We start from the raw sequence: 20,329 nt of genomic DNA, 5'->3' as shown, positions 1-20,329 counted from the left end.
CAATCAATAGTCAGTTAACCTTATCTTTCTGGCTGGATGCTGCGCCGTAACACCGCCAATAATATCTACAATCTCTAGCAAACCACTTAAAATTATCGTAACGCCATTTTCAACAAGTCTTCATGTGAAACAGCTCCAGAGGAAGCTGCACATGTCTCCAACCAACACTGTCAACACGTGTATTTATACTGGAGGCCACTTAACTGGGATGAACGCACTATCCTCTGAGAGTTTAAAATGCAAAAAGAGCAATGTATTTTGAAAGTACTGACAGAAAGTTGGGTGCATATTTATGTTCATGTGTTCCTGGGTTCTTTAGAATGAGAAAGATGCTCAAAAACCAAATTAAAATCTTGTGTGCATACCTCTGCACTGCTTTTGAAATTAAAAGTGAACTCGCCAACAATTCCGGAGAGTGCACAATGTGCTGTCTAGCAAGGAAAAACAGTAAATAAAAATAAAGCGACATGCTCTGTATATGGATACAGATTTAACTGGTGGCTACATGCACACACACACACACACACACACACAATAATTTAATTTCCATGTTTCAGGGAGCCCAAAGCCCTGTGGGCCAGCAGCAGAGCGAGCCTATATTTAACAGATGACAAAAGTTGCATTCCAGATGTACAGTACTATCTTTGTGTTGAGCTCTATAGAAATGCATGGGAGAAAGAGGCAGCGAGGGAGGGGAGGGAGGTGGGGGGGGNCTTTGCTCAGGCACAGAAAAGCAGAGTGTGGTGGCTCACTGACAGAAACAAGGAAGGATACAGGAGGTGAAAATGGATTTATCCATTCTGAGAATAATTTGTTTTCACCAAAAGAGGCAAAAAAAAAAAAAAAAAAAAAAACACACCCAGGCTGTGCTATGACTTAATGAGTAACAGGCATAATCTGTTACATTGAAGTCAAAATTAGGCATCAGATTAGCTGTTATTACATTAAAAACAATGAAGTCAATGATTTAATTAAAAAAAGGTTCAGCCCCAAACCAGACTTGACTGCAGCTGGCTACACCCAAACCCAGCTCACACTGCCACCAGGGAACCACTACTCCCTTTGCACTAGTTAAAAATCTGATTAGAAACACACTCACAAACTGACTGATTTTTTTTTTTTTTTGCCTCTGTGGTGTTTCAAGCAGAGTGACAGATCGACGAGCGCGTAAGCTCTCGCACGGCTCTGCCTGCCAACATCATCAGCATTAGACAATTAAGCCCCGCTAGCTGGGAGAGAGAAAAAATATATATATATCTCCTCAGTAAATATTTACTGCACAAATCTTTTCCATTCATTCACCAGGCACTAACAAAACCTTACTGTACTCCCTCTCCCTCTCTTTCTGAGTCCCCACCACCACCACCACCACCACCACCTCCCCACCCCTACATCTGCGATTCATTGACTTTACAATTTACCACATGTCGAGATGGGAGAGGTCGAGCCTCCATCTGAATCACGGCACAAATATGCAAGTGATTTATTGTTTTAAAAACCCTGGGCCGATTTAGTGCAACTCCACTTTTCCTGAGCATTACTCCTATTGGCAGACCATGAACAATTACAGTTCGGACTAATTAAGCTCCGAGAATGTGCTGTGCACCGCTAATGTCTAGCAGGCCCCAATTTTAATTTAATGGTGCCAAACTTTGCTTCCCAGCCCCCCCCCTCCAAACCCCTCCAACCCCCCCCCCCCCCCCCTTTCTCTAACTTAACTCCTCAAATCCAAAGCAGATTGTGCTTTTTATGACTGTTTATTGAGTCGGAGAAAAATAAGGACCTTTTCTTTCCCCTCTCCTCACATAGGATGAGANCCTCCAACCCCCCCCCCCCCCCCTTTCTCTAACTTAACTCCTCAAATCCAAAGCAGATTGTGCTTTTTATGACTGTTTATTGAGTCGGAGAAAAATAAGGACCTTTTCTTTCCCCTCTCCTCACATAGGATGAGAGAAACAGCACCGAGAGGGAGAGAGACAGAGAGAGGAAGAGATGGAGCACAAAAAGGAGTAGTGGGAGGGAGAGAGAGAGAGAGAGAGAGCGGGAGCCGCTTCCGCCATACTTTGTAAACAAAAGTGATTTGCAAGACAAAAGGAGCGCAACCTTCCAACTAAATTCAGAGTGCATTTTGCGGCTGGAGGCACAAAATGCGGCCGCGTCGAGCCACGAAACCCCCCGCGGACACCAATTAGGCCCTATTAACATGTAAAGCCAATTTGATAAGGTGTGGGCCCTGTCCCTTAAATCCGCATTAAACTATCTTTCCTCTTGTCACAGCCAAAAATCCATTTACAGCAGCCGAACACACATAATCCATATGATATACCATTGTTATGCTTATGCTGCTGCCACGTTCAGGAAAGATACTGTCTGTCTGTGTCAATTAGAACAGATAAGGCCACAGCAATGTGTGCACGTGAGCACAAAGGAGGTGGCGTTGCATTCACTTGTGCATGTTCATTACAATAATCTGACCAGAAAATCCTCCATTATGTCTTCCTCAAAATAAAAAAACGATAAAGGAAGAAGTCAGACTGTATGAAAGTGGATTTATTTTCCGAGAAGGTGAATCTGCGGCAGCATCCTGGCACGACAACACAACTGAAACAAAGAGGGAAAAGGGGAGAAAAGCTATTGTTTCAAGCACACAAAGCCTTTCCACCGTCTTATAGTAGAATCGCCACGGGTTCTGGGAGCGTCTTTTTTCACTCTAAACACAGCAGTGGATGCTGGTGTTGCGTTTTCATCCCCCCCTCTCTCCCTGTGCCCCCCCTCCTTCACTTTCTTGTTCTTTTTTAAACTACTCGTAATTATACGTCGAAACTCAAAACCTCCGCCAAAAGTCTCCAGGCTTGGAGAATTATGGGGCCAGGGGTGGCGTCAAATATCTTAACATTCATAAGTCCGAGAGGCAGTAAATAAAGCCAGTGGATTTACGGCCCTGCAGCCCCGATGCAGGAGAGCTGGCCGCCCAGATCCCGCTCTCCCTCCCTGAGCCTCTGCGTCTCCAGACCTGTTGAGGTGTGATGTTAGCCCACAGCACCGCAGTTAACCCGCCGCCTTTTTTCCACAAGCCCTGTGTTAGCATCGGCAGGAAACAAAAGGTAGACAGGGAGAGGAAGGGAGATAGAGAGAGCAAAGGGAACAGGGGGAAAGTGAAAGGAGATAGAAAAACCGGGGTGAACTGGGCAGGCCACTTCTCCAATTCAACCTGCACCCAGTGATCCAGCAGGCCTTTGTGTGAGGTTTTGGGAGGAGGGAGACGGCAGGGAGAGAAGAGGAGGAGACGAGGACAGGAAGGCTTTTAAAGCCGGGGCACAACGTCATGTCAAATTGCTAAATGATACTAAATTGTGAGCCTCCTTGGACTTAGGTGGTAGGAAAAACAAATTCCCACTGATTATGGCTCCCAGAGGTCAGACAAATTATGGTAACCGCCACATGCAGGAATTTTTTTTTCTCCTACTCAAGTCACGCAAAACAAAACAAAAAAAACAGAAGCAAGGTAAAATGTCCAGACAGATGAGGATCAGTGCCAGCTGATATTAAAAAATAATCTCAATTTTGCTCTGGGAAATACCTGAACATTTTCCCCATACAGAAATCTCAATTTAAATCATTTATATTAAATATAAAACACAGGCCTCGATGCTGAAATCCCCATTTTAAAAATAATATCACAGCAAACCAAAAGGAGCAGAAGAAGAAAAAATGAAGGGAAAAGCAGCGAGAATCAAAGCCTTTCATGACAAGACAGAGAAAAGTCTCATTCCAATAATCCTCGCAGTCATATTCAGTGCCTCACATGACATGTTAGGGAGCAAGACAGCTAATCAATGTCCAGGTGAATTATTTATGCCAGCTTTAAGTCTAATACATTTATATTACAGCGGCCGCTGACTTCAAAGCTCTAATGGCTGGACACACAGGGCGCTGCAGACAGTGGGGGCCGAGGCTGTACAGTAGGAAGATCACCGCGAGCCGAAAACCATCCTCAGTCACAGCTCAGGTACATGTGTAAGTGTCGTCTCCTAATATGTGAATAAAGCATCTCAATAATCAGCTGTGGCTTTTTTAGATTTTGGAACAAGTGGCACAGAGAGGAAACCAAACAACAGGTAACAAATCAGGTGGCACATATTTAAATAATAAAAGACGTCTTTTTCTGGAAACAGTATTTCAGGGGTGGAATTAAGAGAGCAAAGGTCAACACCGTCTCGCCGCAGCATCCTCGAGCCACCCTACAACAATTTAATGCTTTCTTAACTGCTGCATGAGCACAATGAAACGAAGCGCTCCACGGACCGGGCACAGCGCTGTGATAGGCACAAAGAAAACTACAAACCACTGAAACAAGGAAGTGCCTCAGTTCAAATCATGTGTGTGTGTGTTGTTGTGAATGTGTGTTTGTGTCAGTGCTGATGAGAATAATGAGTGACTAATTCCACATACCAGCCGGTAGCGTTAACAAGGCTGGCTGACTAAGGGGGAAAGAATGGCAAAATGTTCTCACATGTGCATATGCCGGGAATGATAAAATCCTTTAACTATAAAATACACACACACACACGTGTAGAGAAGAATTGTGTAAGCAGCAAAAATTATTTCATGTGAAACCCCTGGACGAGCGAAAGCAGAAATTGTGTCACACACAAAAGAAGGCATTATGTGTCAGACGTTTATTTTCAAGGTGTGCACAAAAAAATTGAGGTGACAAATATCAGTTTCGTTAGCCAAAGCTGAGGTGGTGGAGGTGGCGGTGGGGGTGGAGGGGTCATATTTCCTAATGCCTGGTCTTTGCCTTAACCTTGTAAAATGAGATGACAGGTCCTAAAGCGCAGACTTGTAATTGCAACCGTTTAAAATAGGGGGGCTAAAAAACACCCAGGGTTGAGAAAATTATGCCGCTTAAGGATTGCCATTGCCCAGTGGGACTGGCGAGGTGCTGAGCAAATGAGTAAGTGTGCATAATTATAGCACGGCTGATTGTGTCTAAATAACATGAATTTATTTATAAATACGGGTTTACATAGCACATGCTTTTTCTTTTTTCTTTTTTTTTTTTTTAAAGGCTGTAAATTCCTCATTAGAAGCAAAGGTGGTGCACATGCACAGCAGTCATTTCCATCCAATAAATAACACTTTTTAAAAATATATATTAATCAATGAGAAATAATTATTTCAAAGAGGGGGGGAAAAATCTAATTTTAATGCATGCACCTTCCACATAATGTCTTTATGGCTTTTGACACATGCAAATCACTTTGAAAAGCTCATTTGCATATTGACTTTTTTTTTTATTTGCGTGCTTTTTACATTGCGTTGCACTGCTTGTGTCAGGGAGCCAGTGTAAAGGTCTGAATGCTCGTGCAGCGTGTGGTAGAAAAAAGGGCATGTTTGATGAGGCTGTGCAAACACAAGCCAACTGCATTATTCAGGGGGTTAAAAACATGCACTTGTAGCCCAGATACAGGACACTGCACAATTATAATTATTATAATTATTATATTTTAATACAATTTTTCATGCATTTAATTTTAAAAGTTGCAAAACTAAAAATCCAGCTTGCACATTAGTACAAAACAAGTGCACACGAGCTGCCTTAAAACCAGAATGTCCATTTTCATTGCATTAGCGCTTAGCACAGTTAGCATGCTAGCTGCTGTGCATGACACACACACACATGCTGCAGGCGGACATGCATGCCGTTGTACTGTACACTTCATGAGTTGCAGAAACTTGGCTCTACATTTTTATCGGGGGGCTACACTCTCTGGGTGACAACACGGCTGCCCCCGGTGTGTCTGCAAGGTGTGTGTGTGTGAGGAGGAGTGTGTGTGTGTGTGTGTGTGTGTGAGGAGTGTGTGTGTGTGTGTGTGTGCATACAGTTGTAAATAAATGAACTTACTGTGCGTGCTGTTGGAGAAAGTGATCCATTGGGAAGGTAGGGGCTTGTGAGATCGGGAATCATTATAAATGGATAGCCCGGGTACGGTGGGCTCTTGAACAGCCCTCCATCTTGCCTTTTCGCAGCTAACATGGCGGGGGGTGGGGAGGGAGGGGTGGGGGGGAGAAGAAGAAAACTTTTTTTAATAAAGTGGCCTTGTAAACTTTTTTTTTTTTAATTTCCCACAAATATGCATTTGAGGAATGAGGCGGAGGAGATGCCCTCCGCGCGGCACACACAATGTCACGGTGCAGACATGAGCATAAAGAGTGGAAGAATAAAGCAGAGACTCACCCTCCTCTAAACTTTCTCTTGTTTTGTCTCTGAAAGTTTCAGATCTAGGCGGAGGCCGTCTTTCCGCCTTGAAAAATGCAATGAAACACAGGGATTGCGTTAAAGTTAACACAGCGGGCGATGAGGGGTGAGAGTTAACTTTTCTTTTTGCAAGTGTGTAAGAAATGTAGGCCCCTGAACGCATCGGGGTTGCTCATAATGTGCAACTTACCTCTGAATCCGACGAGCTGTTTTGATTCGTTTCCGACTCGTTTACGAGAGAAGATTTGACATCGGCTAAATCCCTTTCTGCCGAGGAGTTCTCCGAAATTTTCTCTTCCTGCTCCCCTTCGTCTTTGAAGGAAATCATTTCATCGTTTGCACCCAGATCGTCCCCTCCACCGCCGTTGAGCTGCGGCATTTTTCCCCGTGCGAAAATTTTTCTTGTTGTTGCGTGTGTGAGGGGGGCAAAAAAAAAAAACACGAAGTTTTTTCTTAAAACCCTTGATCTAAGAGAGTCCGAGTTTAAGTTTTGGGGGTCTTGTATTGGCGTTTTCCAAAGCTCTGGCTGGCTGGTAGAAAACTAAAAAAGAAGGGAATCTTGGCAGAAAAAGGAAGCCGGAGAAGGAGCCGAGCCGCTCGGATTGAGTGAGTTGAAGTTGGTCGGAGTGGTTTTCAGTTCAAAGGCGGCGCTGATTGACAGATAGAGAGGGATGGAAATAGAGAGAGTCTGGATTCAGGATTATTGACAGGGAGAAACACACAAGAAACTAATGAGATTCAAACAGGGAGGGACTTGAAGTGACGTTTTCATAAATAGGAGGAAGAAAAAAAAAGGAAAGAGGAGGAGGTGGGAGGGAGGGAGAGGAGAGAGAGAGAGAGAGGCTGGAGGAAGCCGGGCGGACGACTGCAGAGAAAAAGCATGTGAGGAGGAAAAAGGCAGTTTGGGGAGCAGGGACAGTGATGGTGGAATAGGAGGAAGATAGGAGTTGCTTGTAAATGTGGATTAAACGCACATATGGGCGGTCTCCTGGTGGAAGAGGCAAAAAAAAGGGTGCTTCCTCCACCACACCAGTCTGTCACACTGGGGCCAAATAACTTTAAACTTTACATTTTATTTCTTTAAATGTCCCCCAACCTTTCACACTTTTATATTTTCATTCCTCCTCCTCCTCCTCCTCACTTAAAACCAGAGGCCTATCAAAGCAGAATAAAAGCGATTACACTGAGCTTGTTTTACCATTTCATCTGCTTTGTCAGTGCCTCAGATCTATTTTTCATTATATTAGATAATGCTTCCTCAGATCTATTTTTTGGGATGGAGGGTGTTATTGCATCCTGCTTTCTTGACAGGTGTGATGTCCTCTGGGACTAACCTGAATTCCTCACTGGCAGCACAAGCACAGGCTGGGCTGTTTTATTTTTCCTCTTCTCCCTCAGCAGCCAGACTGGACACAAATAACTGATGCAGATTTTTGGATTGCTCCATTTTTGTGTCAGAAATACACCCTGAAAAGACAAATATGAGGTTAAAAAGGCAGCAGGTGATTGTTTTTAATTGTAAAATGTTAGGAAAATACAGCCTGACCGTGGAAAAAATTATAAGATTTCATTTAAAGCACATGAACGCGAAACTGTATTTTGTTTTTCCTATTCTTAAAATTCCTGTTTTTAAAATTTAAAATACAAAAATGAAGCGATAAATTAAAAAATGTGGAATATTTAACAATTTCCTGTGTGTGAAAACAGGCTAAATGATACATAACAGACAAAAAACGCAGCCGTAGCCCACCTGAAATATATATAAAAGCAATAGGAGGGGTGATTGAACAAGGGGATTGTGCATGTGTGTGTGTGTCCCTGTGTGTGTGTGTGTCGGTGATGAGCTCAGCACCGGTGATTCACTAACCTTATCTCATCAGCTCAGGAAATGCAGTTTCAGTTATAGCCGATATTTGATGGAGCAATCCCCCCCCCCCCAAATTCGACAATCAAATGTAACGGCGAGAAATGGAGCTGATGCATACATCCAGGTGACACTTACACTCTGTTGCAACATGGCTGGCAAAGAAAAATAAAATAAAAATCACTATAAGATCAAAACAAGACGTACAATTGCTGATTAAAAAAATATTGTTTCATGTCAGAGTGCTGTTGGATGCGTAGAAACAAATGTTGTGACAGTAATTCCTCTGCTCTCCGCAGCAGTGTTGTGAATTATGTGCACAGAGCAGCACTGAAGTGTTGTGAGTCTGCCTCTACCAACGCACCTCGACCAGGCAACACCATGAAAGCAGACTATTCCGCTCAATGATCACTGATGTGCTTTATCTGGATGAGGTGAAAGCGGTGTTTGTGCGAGCTGGCTGCAGCCCAGCCGGCAGTGTTAGGGAGCAGGGAGGGAAAAGGGAAAGGGATTGCCGTCTCTGGTTCTCATCCAGTGTGTGTCTGTGTTTAGGCAGCCGGTGGAAGAAGAGGCACCCCGCCGCTCGGGGCCCTCCAAACCTGAGCCCACACAGACCAGACCAAAGCGGAGGAGCTCCAAGCTGGCCTCTCCCCGGATTGCCGCAGCAGGTACCTGAGAGTTTACTGGGGGCTGGCAGCGTGTTATCATGCCTGCCGTGGGGACACCTGCCTCTGATGCCGCCCCGGTGATTCTAATCTACAGGACCCTTTAATAAGATGATGATAGGCTGCGTCGCTGCCACCGCCACTGCTGCTGCTGCTGCTGCTGCTCTGAATGATGGAGATGGAGCAGGAGCACCCACGGCTTTCTGTTGGTGTTATTTATTTTGTTGTGTTTTCTCTCACCTCTGCTCCATGAGCTGCTGTGGTTTGGTACGACCGGGGGATTGTCTCATCCGTGCACTCCTGTGTCTCAGAGTGTGGAGGAAGTCAGAGGCATCACCAGTGTTTGATCACGAGACATCAGCTCTCTGTTGTAGTCTTCACGAGCCCTGATGATGAATCCATACACTGATTCTGACCTCAGACAGTCAGATTTGATGTCAGCATTTATAAAAATGGGGCGGATTTAATTACAATTCAGTCTCTGGAGCCTATACAAATATAAGTGCTCTTAACAGTACATGATATTTTCATATTTACATCTCACTGACAGCTCTATTGGGATTCTTATGTGTGTTTCTGGGTGCTTTTGAAAATAAATTTAACATTTGGGGACACACATTTAAAACAGGGGGTTTGGGATTCTCCGCCAAAAAATTATCAGCATCAAACACTAAATTTCCTGCACTCTGGGGAATTTAAGCACCAATTTTTGCCTTTTTTGCACCAATTTATGGTGTAAATATCCTTAATTTTGCCAAAATAACAGCCCTCTGCTACTTTCATGTTTTTGGGGTGCACAAATGCACATGCTCGAAATAATGAGGGGGGCGTGTCCCCTGCTACCCCCCTGAAATCCACGCCTATGCATGCTTTCTGCCTCACCCTCCATGCTGCCCCTATAAAGGACATGAATAAATACAAACAAACTCCCAAATACCTTGAAATATATATAACAATATATACAATACATATACAAGATGTGCCAATTAATTCAGCTTGTATAATTCGTGTTTTTTTTTTGTACATTTTCCAGGACTGCACTTGTATAGAGCAGGTAGACAGGAAGTGTTTTACATAATAGACGTTTTAGCTTTAATCATTTTTTGGTTTCAAAGGATTCCGGGGACATGATTTCTTTTAATGTTGAATAATTAAATAGTCGATCTAAAGTCAGTGAGCAGTGTTTGAATAAGCAGAGTGAACAGAAGAGGGGCTGACGGTTTAATACCGTGAATCTCTTAAATCCCCCAGAATCCCACTGCACATATGTTTATGTTTGTAGATGCTGTGGTTTAAAAGCTGTACAATCACATTAACATATATGGCATCTGCGCTACAGCATTCATACACAGTCTACATGGGAGAGTGGATATAAGATATTTTACAGATCAGTGTTTTTATACTGTTATTTGTCCTAAAATTATGTTTTTAAGACAGTTAGGTGATGTGTTGTAATTTTGACTTAACAGCTTTTACTCTGCTAAATGAATGTCTGAGGAGAAAATAAAAGAAGAAGAAAGAAATGTCTGGTAAAATCAATTCTACATAAGCGCTCAAAGAAACAGATTCGAAAAACCCTCGCACACAACACCAAACTACTTTGAGAAATCACCTACTTTTCTCTGTGAACACCCTCACTGTTTCATCTCGAGCAGTGGAAAGGTAGCAGCAGCGCACAGTGCAAATCCTCCTGTGTTTGCAAACAGTTAATTACCCATCATGCATCCATGTTGCCAACCACACCAGCTAAAAGGTCTCTCATCGCTGATTAACATATTACTGCTGGACATTTTCTCTTTTTTCCCCCTGCGCGGAAATACGCTTGTTTTATGGCAAGTGTGGTTTGATTTATTCCAGTAATGAAGTTTGTTCGCTTGATAAAAAGCGAAAAACTTAACATTTAAATTTAGTTGCATTTAGTCGAGTGCAAATTCCCTCTATTGTTGGGAGAGGTGCTGTTAAGTATTTTGGCATTTATTTCCTGCACAGCTCATATAAATTCTATCACCAGGATAATACTGTGGTTAGCCATAATTACATGTGTACTAATGGTCCTCATCATTTCTTGGAATGGACAGGAAGCAGAAATACATGTCTGATTTACCTGATTACCAAAAAGACTGTTTCATACTGTATATTATTCATATATTATTATATTACTCATTAGAGTAAAAGCAAATCAGATGGCAAACATCTAGATTGTGCTCGCATTTGCGCGCAAATGGTTAATTGTGTTTTCTTGAATATTGTACTTATTACTGCGCTAGTTTAATTCAGCACGTCATGTCTGTGTCTCTATGCAGAATATTTCTGTGTGTACTTATTTTAATTACTCTGAGAAATATTTGCTCAGTCTCTGCCGGCTTGGGATTTGTGCTCTATACATCAAAACGCAGCAAATGATGAGGGAAGAAAATGATTTTATATATATATATATATATATATATATATATATGTAGGCTACCGTATATATATATATATTTATTTTCTCCTGTTATTGTACTTGTAGAAAAGGAGCTTCTCTGCTCCCTTGCCCCTCGGTGCTCTAATCATTTGACACAATAGGACAATACATTTGATGAATGCAAGTAAAAGCTTTGTATGAAGGAATTATGTTCTTAAGTCCTTGAGTTTAAAAAGCAAAATGCTCAGAGTGTTATGCTGACCAAAGCTTTAAGAGCTGAGGGTAATATCTTTTCACATATAAAAACTGTTGGAATTGTGTAAGCCTGCATACACATGTATAGAAATACAGTTTCTGAAAATCAACAGCGGCTCTAGTTTAGTTTCGCAAGAGCACATAAGTAATGAAAAGCACCTTATTGAAAACATGGCAAAAACACTTTTCTTTTTTTTCCCATAAAAGAATTTCTGTCTCTTTACAATCCACGGCACAAATCACAATGAAGACAGCAGAGAAAGGGAATAATAGTGTAATGAAGAGTGAGTCACATTGGCCTGTGACTCTGCACTCATCTAAAATCAATATCACCCTCCAGAGACGTCTCAACTAATATAACAAACAGCTCAACAAGCGTTTCATTAGGTTAAAAGTTTATGAATCAATAATCAAAATCTCAGGATGCAGAGCTCCATTTTTTTTTCTTCCCCTTCTAGAAAAAACCCCAGGAGTGGGATCAGGAGTGTTCCTGTGAACAGCCCGGACACTCATGATTAATGCAGGCACACTGCTTTTCATATCACTGTAGGTATTGGACTCGAGCAGGAGCCGAGCGTCTCCAGAACTCATCCGCACAGCAATCGTGGGAACCGTATTAAGCCAGCTACGTGAGCTGTCTCCCGTCGCCTCCAAAACAAACAGCCAAGCGTTTTTCAGAAATGGATGCGATAGTCATTAATCAAGGTCCGAGGCAGGTCCTGAACTCTCTAAACATGGAATCCACCGGAGAGACAAGGTAACCTACAGTATGAACTCCAGCGCAAACACCGCTCACCTGTCCGTCACGGCAGCATCTCGCAGGGAGTGCAGAGCCAAGCCGCTGCTGGCTGGTAAATGTTACTTAAAGGTCAGTGGTATACATGCCAGCGGGTTAATGGTTTGAGTCATATTCTCACACTGGCTTTACAGTCAGGTAGCCAAAGGGATTTTTATGCGCTGATTTATTTGATTGGGAGAGAAGATGGTGTTTGTTTGCCACTGGACCTTCCGCGGACTCGACGCAAACACCAGTCATCCTCCTGCATGCCCTCACGACAGAGCACAGTGTTGATTTTATCACAGGAAATCACTGACAGACTGTTTAATGAAACCAGAAAAGGAATCATAGATGGATAAACCCCCCACGGGTGCTCTTCTTAAGAACGTGGCCCCTTGTGAAGAGATGAATATTAAGCCTTTATCTCAGTGTTTCCAGTCTTGATTTCAAGATGAAGTTGAGATGTTTAGTCTGAGCCACTAATGCAAAAGTCAGACGACAAATTTAACCCCTGACCTCTGTGTTTTTAAAGCAAAACGCACACAGAGAAAGTGGCTTCCTGTTTGACCCCTGCTTTGTGTTTGAGGAGCAAATAGGAACTCTGTCTTTCTCTGATGGACTTCTATGCAGGACCCTCCACATCTCTGGGCTCTTAATGGGGGAGAAGCCCTTTCTGATTGTCGGTTAAAAGACTGGGAGCATCTCATAGGGAGGTACTTTCTCAAAACAGGAAGCAGGAGGCCTTATTGTGAGAGAAGTAAAAGAAGGAACAGTGTCTTCTTCATGTTCCTGACAATGGGGCCATAATTAAAATCACAGCGAGGGCAAGTTGACCTTTTGGAGCCTGAATGAGGGGTCATTATGTGCACGATGGAGGCAGGTTGTCTTTGTCTGAGACTGTGGGTGAGTTTGGAGCAAAGTTTTGTGCGCGTTTATTTTGCATCTAAACTGGCATGTGCATTTACTATCATCATTCAACTTTGTACAACCAGTGAAATCCAATCATACTGATATAAAAGCTAACATATAGTGCAGCTCTTTCTCCTTGAATTCAGAGCTGTTTTTCAACATACTCCAGACACTTGTGGTTGAAAAGGTTTCGCACACATTATTTCATCATCTTTACAGAGAATCAAACCCCAGAGAGGAATTTGATAAATTATAGCAAACATAAAGTAACTTCTTTTTCTCATTTGATCTTGTCACTGCTGCTCATTTGCTGAGTTATAAAGTAGCGGCTGTTTTTTCTTTCAATGCTATAAATTATCAGGAAAAAGCTTTAGTACAGAGGAACAATTGCATCTTTAACGCTCTGCATGCGCGCTCATTAACGGGCGACACAATGGAGACGTGACCTTGAGGCAAATGAGTTGCCTCTCGGTACAAATCAGCGCACCGTCGTGTTCATTAAAGACTTCTGAACTCCTGAGCTCCTGACCTCATCACTTGACACTTTACGATTATAATGTCACTTTTACCTTCTGCTGTCACTTTATCTTTATATACTTTACTGTTTATAAACACCTCTGTATGTAAACATGTATTACTTCCTGTTACATGTATGCAGTATTCCTGTTTGCATTCAGTTTATTCATCTGCGTAACTGCCCACACACACAATTATATTACTTTAATTTTATTTATGTTTATATTTTAGCCCTGTGCTTCAAAGCCTTCGATCCAGATTTTATTTCTACTTGCATGATTTCCTGTTTTATAGCTATTTAATGAGCATTGTTGGAGGCAGCCATGGGGCCTCAGATTTTCATTGCCAACAACTGCTTCTCTCTAATTGTTGTTCCTATGATAAGACTAAAGAACTTGAACTTCATCTGGCTTTGTTTCCATTAACAGAATGGAAGCTGAGCCTGTTAATGAGACATCAGTCTATGTTCTGTGTAACAATAGGAGTCAAAAGAAAGCTAGATTGCCCAAGGTTAAGTTGTGAGCAGGTTATAGTTGATGCAAAGGCACATATGTATCTCTATAGTCACATGTTTCTGTCAGTATCTCTGAACAAAGAGAGCAGGAAAGCAGCATGTAGAGCTAAACTGAAATTCATCAGACAGTTAACTACGGCCCTATGTATATAAACTCATTTTTAATATTTGGTTGTTCAGCCTTTATTAGATAGTTTAAATTTTAGTATGTCAGTAGAGGGTGCAGAGTGTAAATCAGCAACCTATACAAATCAAATGTGATAAGGGTGTAGGTTTTAACCCTATGGGCCCTAGGCGTTTTTGGGGTATTTTTACTGCCTTTACTTTTAAGCTCATATCACAGTCATTATAAAGGCTAGATACACATGCTATATCTTGTTTTTTTCAGGTCAATCAGGGCTATCATGTCCTTCTATGTGCCTGTATTTTATATTAATTTTTATATCAATGAAAAAAACAAATCTGTGTGACTAAATTCTTACATTTTTACATGTATCTCACCATAGCAAGTTGGAAGAAGACATATTCTGCCATATATGAAGAGGGGAGACTCTCTGGAATCTGACAATATTAGAACCATGATGGTGGGACATTCTGTCACTTCACAGTTGTGCAAAACATGTCGTTTGTGCCAGGCCGACATGATTGCCAGTATTTTTTCATTATTGCAAGAAATTCCACTGACTCATTCACAAGTCAAAAATGTGTTTTATCTGAAAGAAACATGCAATATTTACATCTAAGATAATAGAAAAATAGTCAACCAAGTGCAGTGATGTCCTCCAAGATAATATTTGCCACTTTGTTTGCAGTAAACGAAGTTTGTTGTTGTTTTTCAGTTTCAGTTATATATTGGGGGGCATTTTGGGCATTGGGGGACACATATGTCCCCCTCAATGTATATGGTGACTACGGCCCTGTCATGCATGCATAATTAGGCTGCAGTTGTCTGGGTGCGCAAAGGTGAAGTGGCTGGTTTTGTCATACAAAGTTTGATGGAGTGTCAACTGGACAATATGGAGATATTTGCATCTTGAAAGCCGGACTACAAGTGTGGATAGACAGGGAGAAACACACGCAAGACTAAGACGTGGTAAGATACCATATTCCTCACTATATGAAGTGACTGATAACAAGATCCGTATAATGGATTTTGAAGAAATTCGTCAGGTTTTTATTTTGTAGACAATAAATCTGGATTTATAGCGTGATGGGATGACGGTACAATGATGTGTGTGGCATCACTGGAAAGCTCTGCTCCTGCGCTTTCATGTGATATGCTGGCATTTCTGTGTGACCCTGCATTCGCGAGTAATCCGTCCAAGAGTAATGTGTGTGCAAAGCTGTATTAAAGCTCTGTTATTCATGATTTTAGTGTAACTTTAGCATTTTTTTTCGCTATAAAAACATTGGACTACCGACAAGTGCTTGGTCTTGTCGGAAAGCTAAAATTTCGCTGTTTGATAGGCGTGGCTTCTCGCTATGACGCACGGTCGCGGAGAAAATCAATAGAGAAGAACAGGTGTGAATTTGGACGCACAATGCGTCGTTCGGGCCCATAGGGTTAAAATAACCACAGGATCCACGATACGATATTATCACGATACTTTAGTCACGATACAATGTTATTGCGATATTAAACATGTTGCAATATGCTGAGTATTGTGATAAAAGCAACTGATAACATTATTCAAGCAGGCTACCTAAAGTTGTATTTACAATATTAATGATTTATGCAATAAAGAAATCATACCTGGCAATGTCTGACGATACGATATTGCCACACAAAAATATCGCGATACAATACTGTATCGATTTTTCCCTCACCACGAGTTTTAACATGTGGTGTACACATATGAAACAGGAGCCTGGGGGTTGTCTGCCAGTAAAGTTTGAGCATTAAACTGCACTGTGGTTCATTTTTTTTGCACCAATTTGTTCCTTTTCCTGCTCAATTTTTGGTGTATTTATCTATACCTTTGTAAAATAAAAGTCCTCTGCTACTTTCATGTTTCTTTTGGGGGAGACAAATGCACATGTTCTATATCCCTTACGTCCCTCTGAAATCTATGCTGTATGGGCTACTTTGTGCCATCAACACCTGTGAAAATGCATATAGTGAACATACATACAGATTTGGCATATATCAGCTATTGTTTGGTCCAGTGATATTAACAATATATTCATACAAATCCTTTTATACCTCATGTCTCTATAAATCTTTTAGATGCTTAATATTATATAATAGGAGCACACGTGTACCTGTGTAAATCATAGATTTGTATGTTGTAGTGGACTTCTGGGTTCATCCTAAGACGAAAGGTTTTCAACCCATCATAGTATTAGATTAATGGTTCTCAATCTCTTTCGTGTCAAGGACCCATACATTGAGGGACATTATGTGACTGAACCCCATTTGATAAGATTTCACCTCAGGAGCCTCCACCTGAAAAGATTTTGGTTGTTAGATTTGATAAAGACCAGAATTCTGTAGATGTCAATTATAGTTGAGGAGATAACCCAGGGTGTCTAAGTTTAATGCTTTTTAAGACCCTTTCAAGACGCCTTTACCCAAATTTAGGACAGATGCTTGGACAAATCATGTTTTCCTTATGTAAGCATTGCAGGTAAGTAGTATTTACGTGGCCTTGTGAAGAGGTAGGTGTTATGTAGGAATATGGTTATTAGAGTGAGTTAAGTTGATCTACATTTAGCCAACAGGTAAGTGCAGGTCTGAAGTACAAGGACGGTATTATAGTTTTAAAGATTTGTAACATTACAAATGTGGACTTACACATTAAAAAGCTTCACTCATTTCCACAAACAGAAATGAAAAGATGTATAAATGAAATTAGATAATTTTTTGTAGCGGTTAAGACCTCACAAATTCAAGTTTAAGAGTATTTAATGACTTTTAAGGCCTTGTAACACTGAATTTAAGATGTTTTAAGGACCTGTAGACACTCTATAATATGGAAAAGTGAAAACTCTAATCAGAATAGTGACTCTTATGACTCTTACTCACACTGGGCTCAGTCATATAGTGAATTAAACAGTGAAAATAAACTATTTTCATTTTTCTGGGACCCCCTGGAACCCCCTCAAGGAAGCTGGTGGGTCTCCGGACCCCTGGTTGAGAACCACTGCATGAGTGCATGATCCAAGCCAGGCAGACTGTTCAGATAAGAGTCAAGTATTCAAAATCTTACAGTAAAAGCACATGAGTTTTAGCAGCAAAATGTCCCTTAGTATCAAAAGTAAAAGTACTCATAATAAAAATAAGTCAGTGTTATATCGAGGGCTGAGAACCAAGAGGGTGTAAGTGACATTTTGGCCAAAATTGAGTTATATATATCACCTGAAAGCTCTTGATGAGCTCTTTCTACTGACAAAATTATAGGAGTAAAATATTAATAAATTTAGAGTTATTAAACAAAAACCAAAGGTCTTAACTGTGAACATACAGAAGCAGTTACGCCCTTTTGGCACTGAGAAATGCATTATGGGCAAAGTCTGAAGAAAGCACATAAGTCAAAATGGCTGATAGTAAATGTAAGACTAGAAAAGGCTGACACAGAAAAGTGGTGTTTAACACTAAAGAGGTATTGTCACAGTTATTTCAAACACCAGAAATAAGTGATGAAGGTAAGTTTTAACTCCACATTGTTTCAGTAAAGGTATCCTTCAGCCTTTATCTGGCTAGTTTAGCCTTTAGCGAGCAGAAGCTAGTTGCCTAACTAGCCTACTAAACTAGTAGCCTATTTCAGTTATTATATATATATTATTTAGTTATAAGACAGGTGAAGGGGGGGTAACTATTATGGGGAGAAATTCTGCACATCATTACAGAAACAGTTACATAGTGTGATTATGTATTATAGAAAATGCCGTGAGTCAGACTGATGAGGATAAGTTTTAATAGTTGTTTTTAGCTTGAATATAATTTGTCCAAGTGGTGTTGTGCAGTGGCGTGCACAGACTTTTTGAAAGGCAGGGGCGAAAAGAAAAAAAAGGGCACATACAGCCACTGAAGAGGGCACTAAGTTCCATGTGTTTTCGAGGGCACTTTAGACATGTTTATATGTTACACAAATGGCACATTATAAAGCCTTAAAACAGACTAACTAGACAGACTACTCAAGTTAGTTTGTAGTTAGGATCAGCATCCACGAGAACTGTGTAGATTCAACGTTGGACTGTGAAGAACACACAGAGACATGGATGTGTGAAGGAAATAAATCCCTGGGGGGGTCTGGGGAAAATTTTCAATTAAGTAGATGCCATTTCCTGTATTCTAGTGCATTTTAACACCATATTAGCACCAGATAATCCGAACTGGTTCTGTGAGATATAGTTCTGGCTCAATATAGATCAAAAAAGGGTCTAACATAGAAGTCATTACAGTAATGTTTCATAGTATTTCTTGGTCCTAATAGTCTTCTGGAGTTTAGTGTGTTTTCTTCACCCAAGATGGCTCTGTGATAAAAACACACAGGGAACAATACACATTTCAAATATTTATTTGACACCTCAAAAGAAACAAACTATGATGAAGCGCGCTTTGGCTCCCAAGAGGGCACTTTAGCGTGTGTTTTGGCTCCCAGGAGGGCACTTTAGCGCGCGTTTTGGCTCCCAAGAGGGCACTTTAGCGCGCGTTTTGGCTCCCAGGAGGGTACTTTAGCGCATCATGGATACTGTTGCGCATAGGCCTACTCCAAATACTTGAAAACATATTAATTCCTATTGTTGTCTAGTCCACTGATAGTATGGAATCAGATTTTAACAATAATTTCAATGAATTTAAATGATCATTTAAATGAAATGTTTAATAATTAAATGAATTCTTAAATTATCATCGATGTTCATTGTATTGTATCATTGTAATTGCTTTCTGTCTATTCTGTCGATGGTATAACTACTCAAAAATAAATAGCATTGAAATAAATAATCAAATATAAATATATTTTTTAATGACTTTTATTGTATAAAAATGACTGTTGTTCTTTTAAAAGCACATTCATATTCTTTTCTGCTCATGAAATGATCAGATACGCCCATATATTATATCCAAATGAACTGAAAATCTTGGTGCCAAAAAGGCGTATGTGACTATTTTTGAAATTTAGAAATGTAGAAAAAATATTTTTTTGACTAAAAGATAAATTATTATTAATTAAGTATTGTGCCATCCATCTGTGTCAATAAATGTGCTTCAAATAGGTGAAAACAGTACAGAAAGTAAGAACAAAGTACGGTCATTTTTTGTTTTGGCTCTCCTGTAAAGTTGGTGAAATGTCACTTACTTGGTTCTCAGCCCTCGATATTATTATATTAATAGTTGATTGTTGAGGTGGAGCTATTTTCTAACTATTATTTATATTACATATACTATTGATTAGTAAAGGGACAGGACAGGTGTAATATTTCGCAGGGGACAGGCCCCCCTCAATATCAAGACATATACAACATAAATCGATACAGAGGAAGCACAAATTAGCGCAGAAAAATTTACCAGAAGGGAAGACAAAAAGCGTTTGATATTCAAAATTTCCTGAGGCGGAGGCAAACCCCTTGTTTCATATGTCCCCTATATTGTCGAAAAGAAACTTGTGCCATTCATTAAAGTATCAAGTAACATATAATTACTAAAGTAAATTATACTTACTTAAAATTTGTACTTAAGTACAATACTTGAAGAATTGTACAGATTTACTCTCAAGAAACCCCAAGCAACCTCAAGAAAGAAACCTCAGTGAAACCTTATGTCCCTCCACAAACCCTGAGATCCTCCACAGCTGCTCTTTTAACTGTTCCTAATGTCAGTACAAAAGCCTTTGGGGATGCTTCTTTTAGCTATTACGCCTAAAAAATATGGAACATCCTGCCCTTAAGTATTAGACTTGCTGGCTCAGTGGACAGTTTTAAAGACGACTCAAAACATATCTTTTTTAATAAAGCCTATAACTAGCAGCTATCTGTTTTAATGTTTTTAGTTGTTTTTTATTTTTATTTCATTATTATTAACTGGTTAACTGTTAACTGGTTGATTAATATATTGATTAATTGAGCAGTTAATTAATTCTTCTCATTTCTCCTTAAATGAGTGCTGAATAATTGTATGGTTTTATTTCTTTGCTGTTTGTCTTTGTCGCTGAATTGTGA

General features: G+C 40.6%; 1 protein-coding gene across 22 annotated transcripts in view; it reads right to left on the bottom strand.

Moving 5' to 3' along the window:
* Positions 1-7,007, bottom strand: part of tcf7l2 (transcription factor 7 like 2) — a 103,766-nt gene extending 96,759 nt beyond the window's left edge. For 6 of the 22 annotated variants that reach the window (XM_050060517.1, XM_050060525.1, XM_050060524.1 and 3 more), the window contains exons 1-3: positions 6,453-7,006; positions 6,242-6,308; positions 5,909-6,033 (exon numbers count right to left, since the gene is read on the bottom strand). In XM_050060517.1, coding sequence (XP_049916474.1) covers positions 5,909-6,033; positions 6,242-6,308; positions 6,453-6,641 — 381 coding nt within the window. In that variant the 5' untranslated portion in view covers positions 6,642-7,006. Of the gene's footprint in view, positions 1-5,908; positions 6,034-6,241; positions 6,309-6,452 lie in introns of all 22 variants that reach the window. The other 16 variants (XM_050060529.1, XM_050060530.1, XM_050060540.1 and 13 more) reach the window with 5 other exon arrangements.
* Positions 7,008-20,329: the final 13,322 nt, after the last annotated feature.

This window comes from Epinephelus moara, chromosome 13, assembly GCF_006386435.1.
Source record: "Epinephelus moara isolate mb chromosome 13, YSFRI_EMoa_1.0, whole genome shotgun sequence".
NCBI classification, from domain to species: domain Eukaryota; kingdom Metazoa; phylum Chordata; class Actinopteri; order Perciformes; family Serranidae; genus Epinephelus; species Epinephelus moara.
This window is presented reverse-complemented; position numbering and strand designations above follow the sequence as displayed.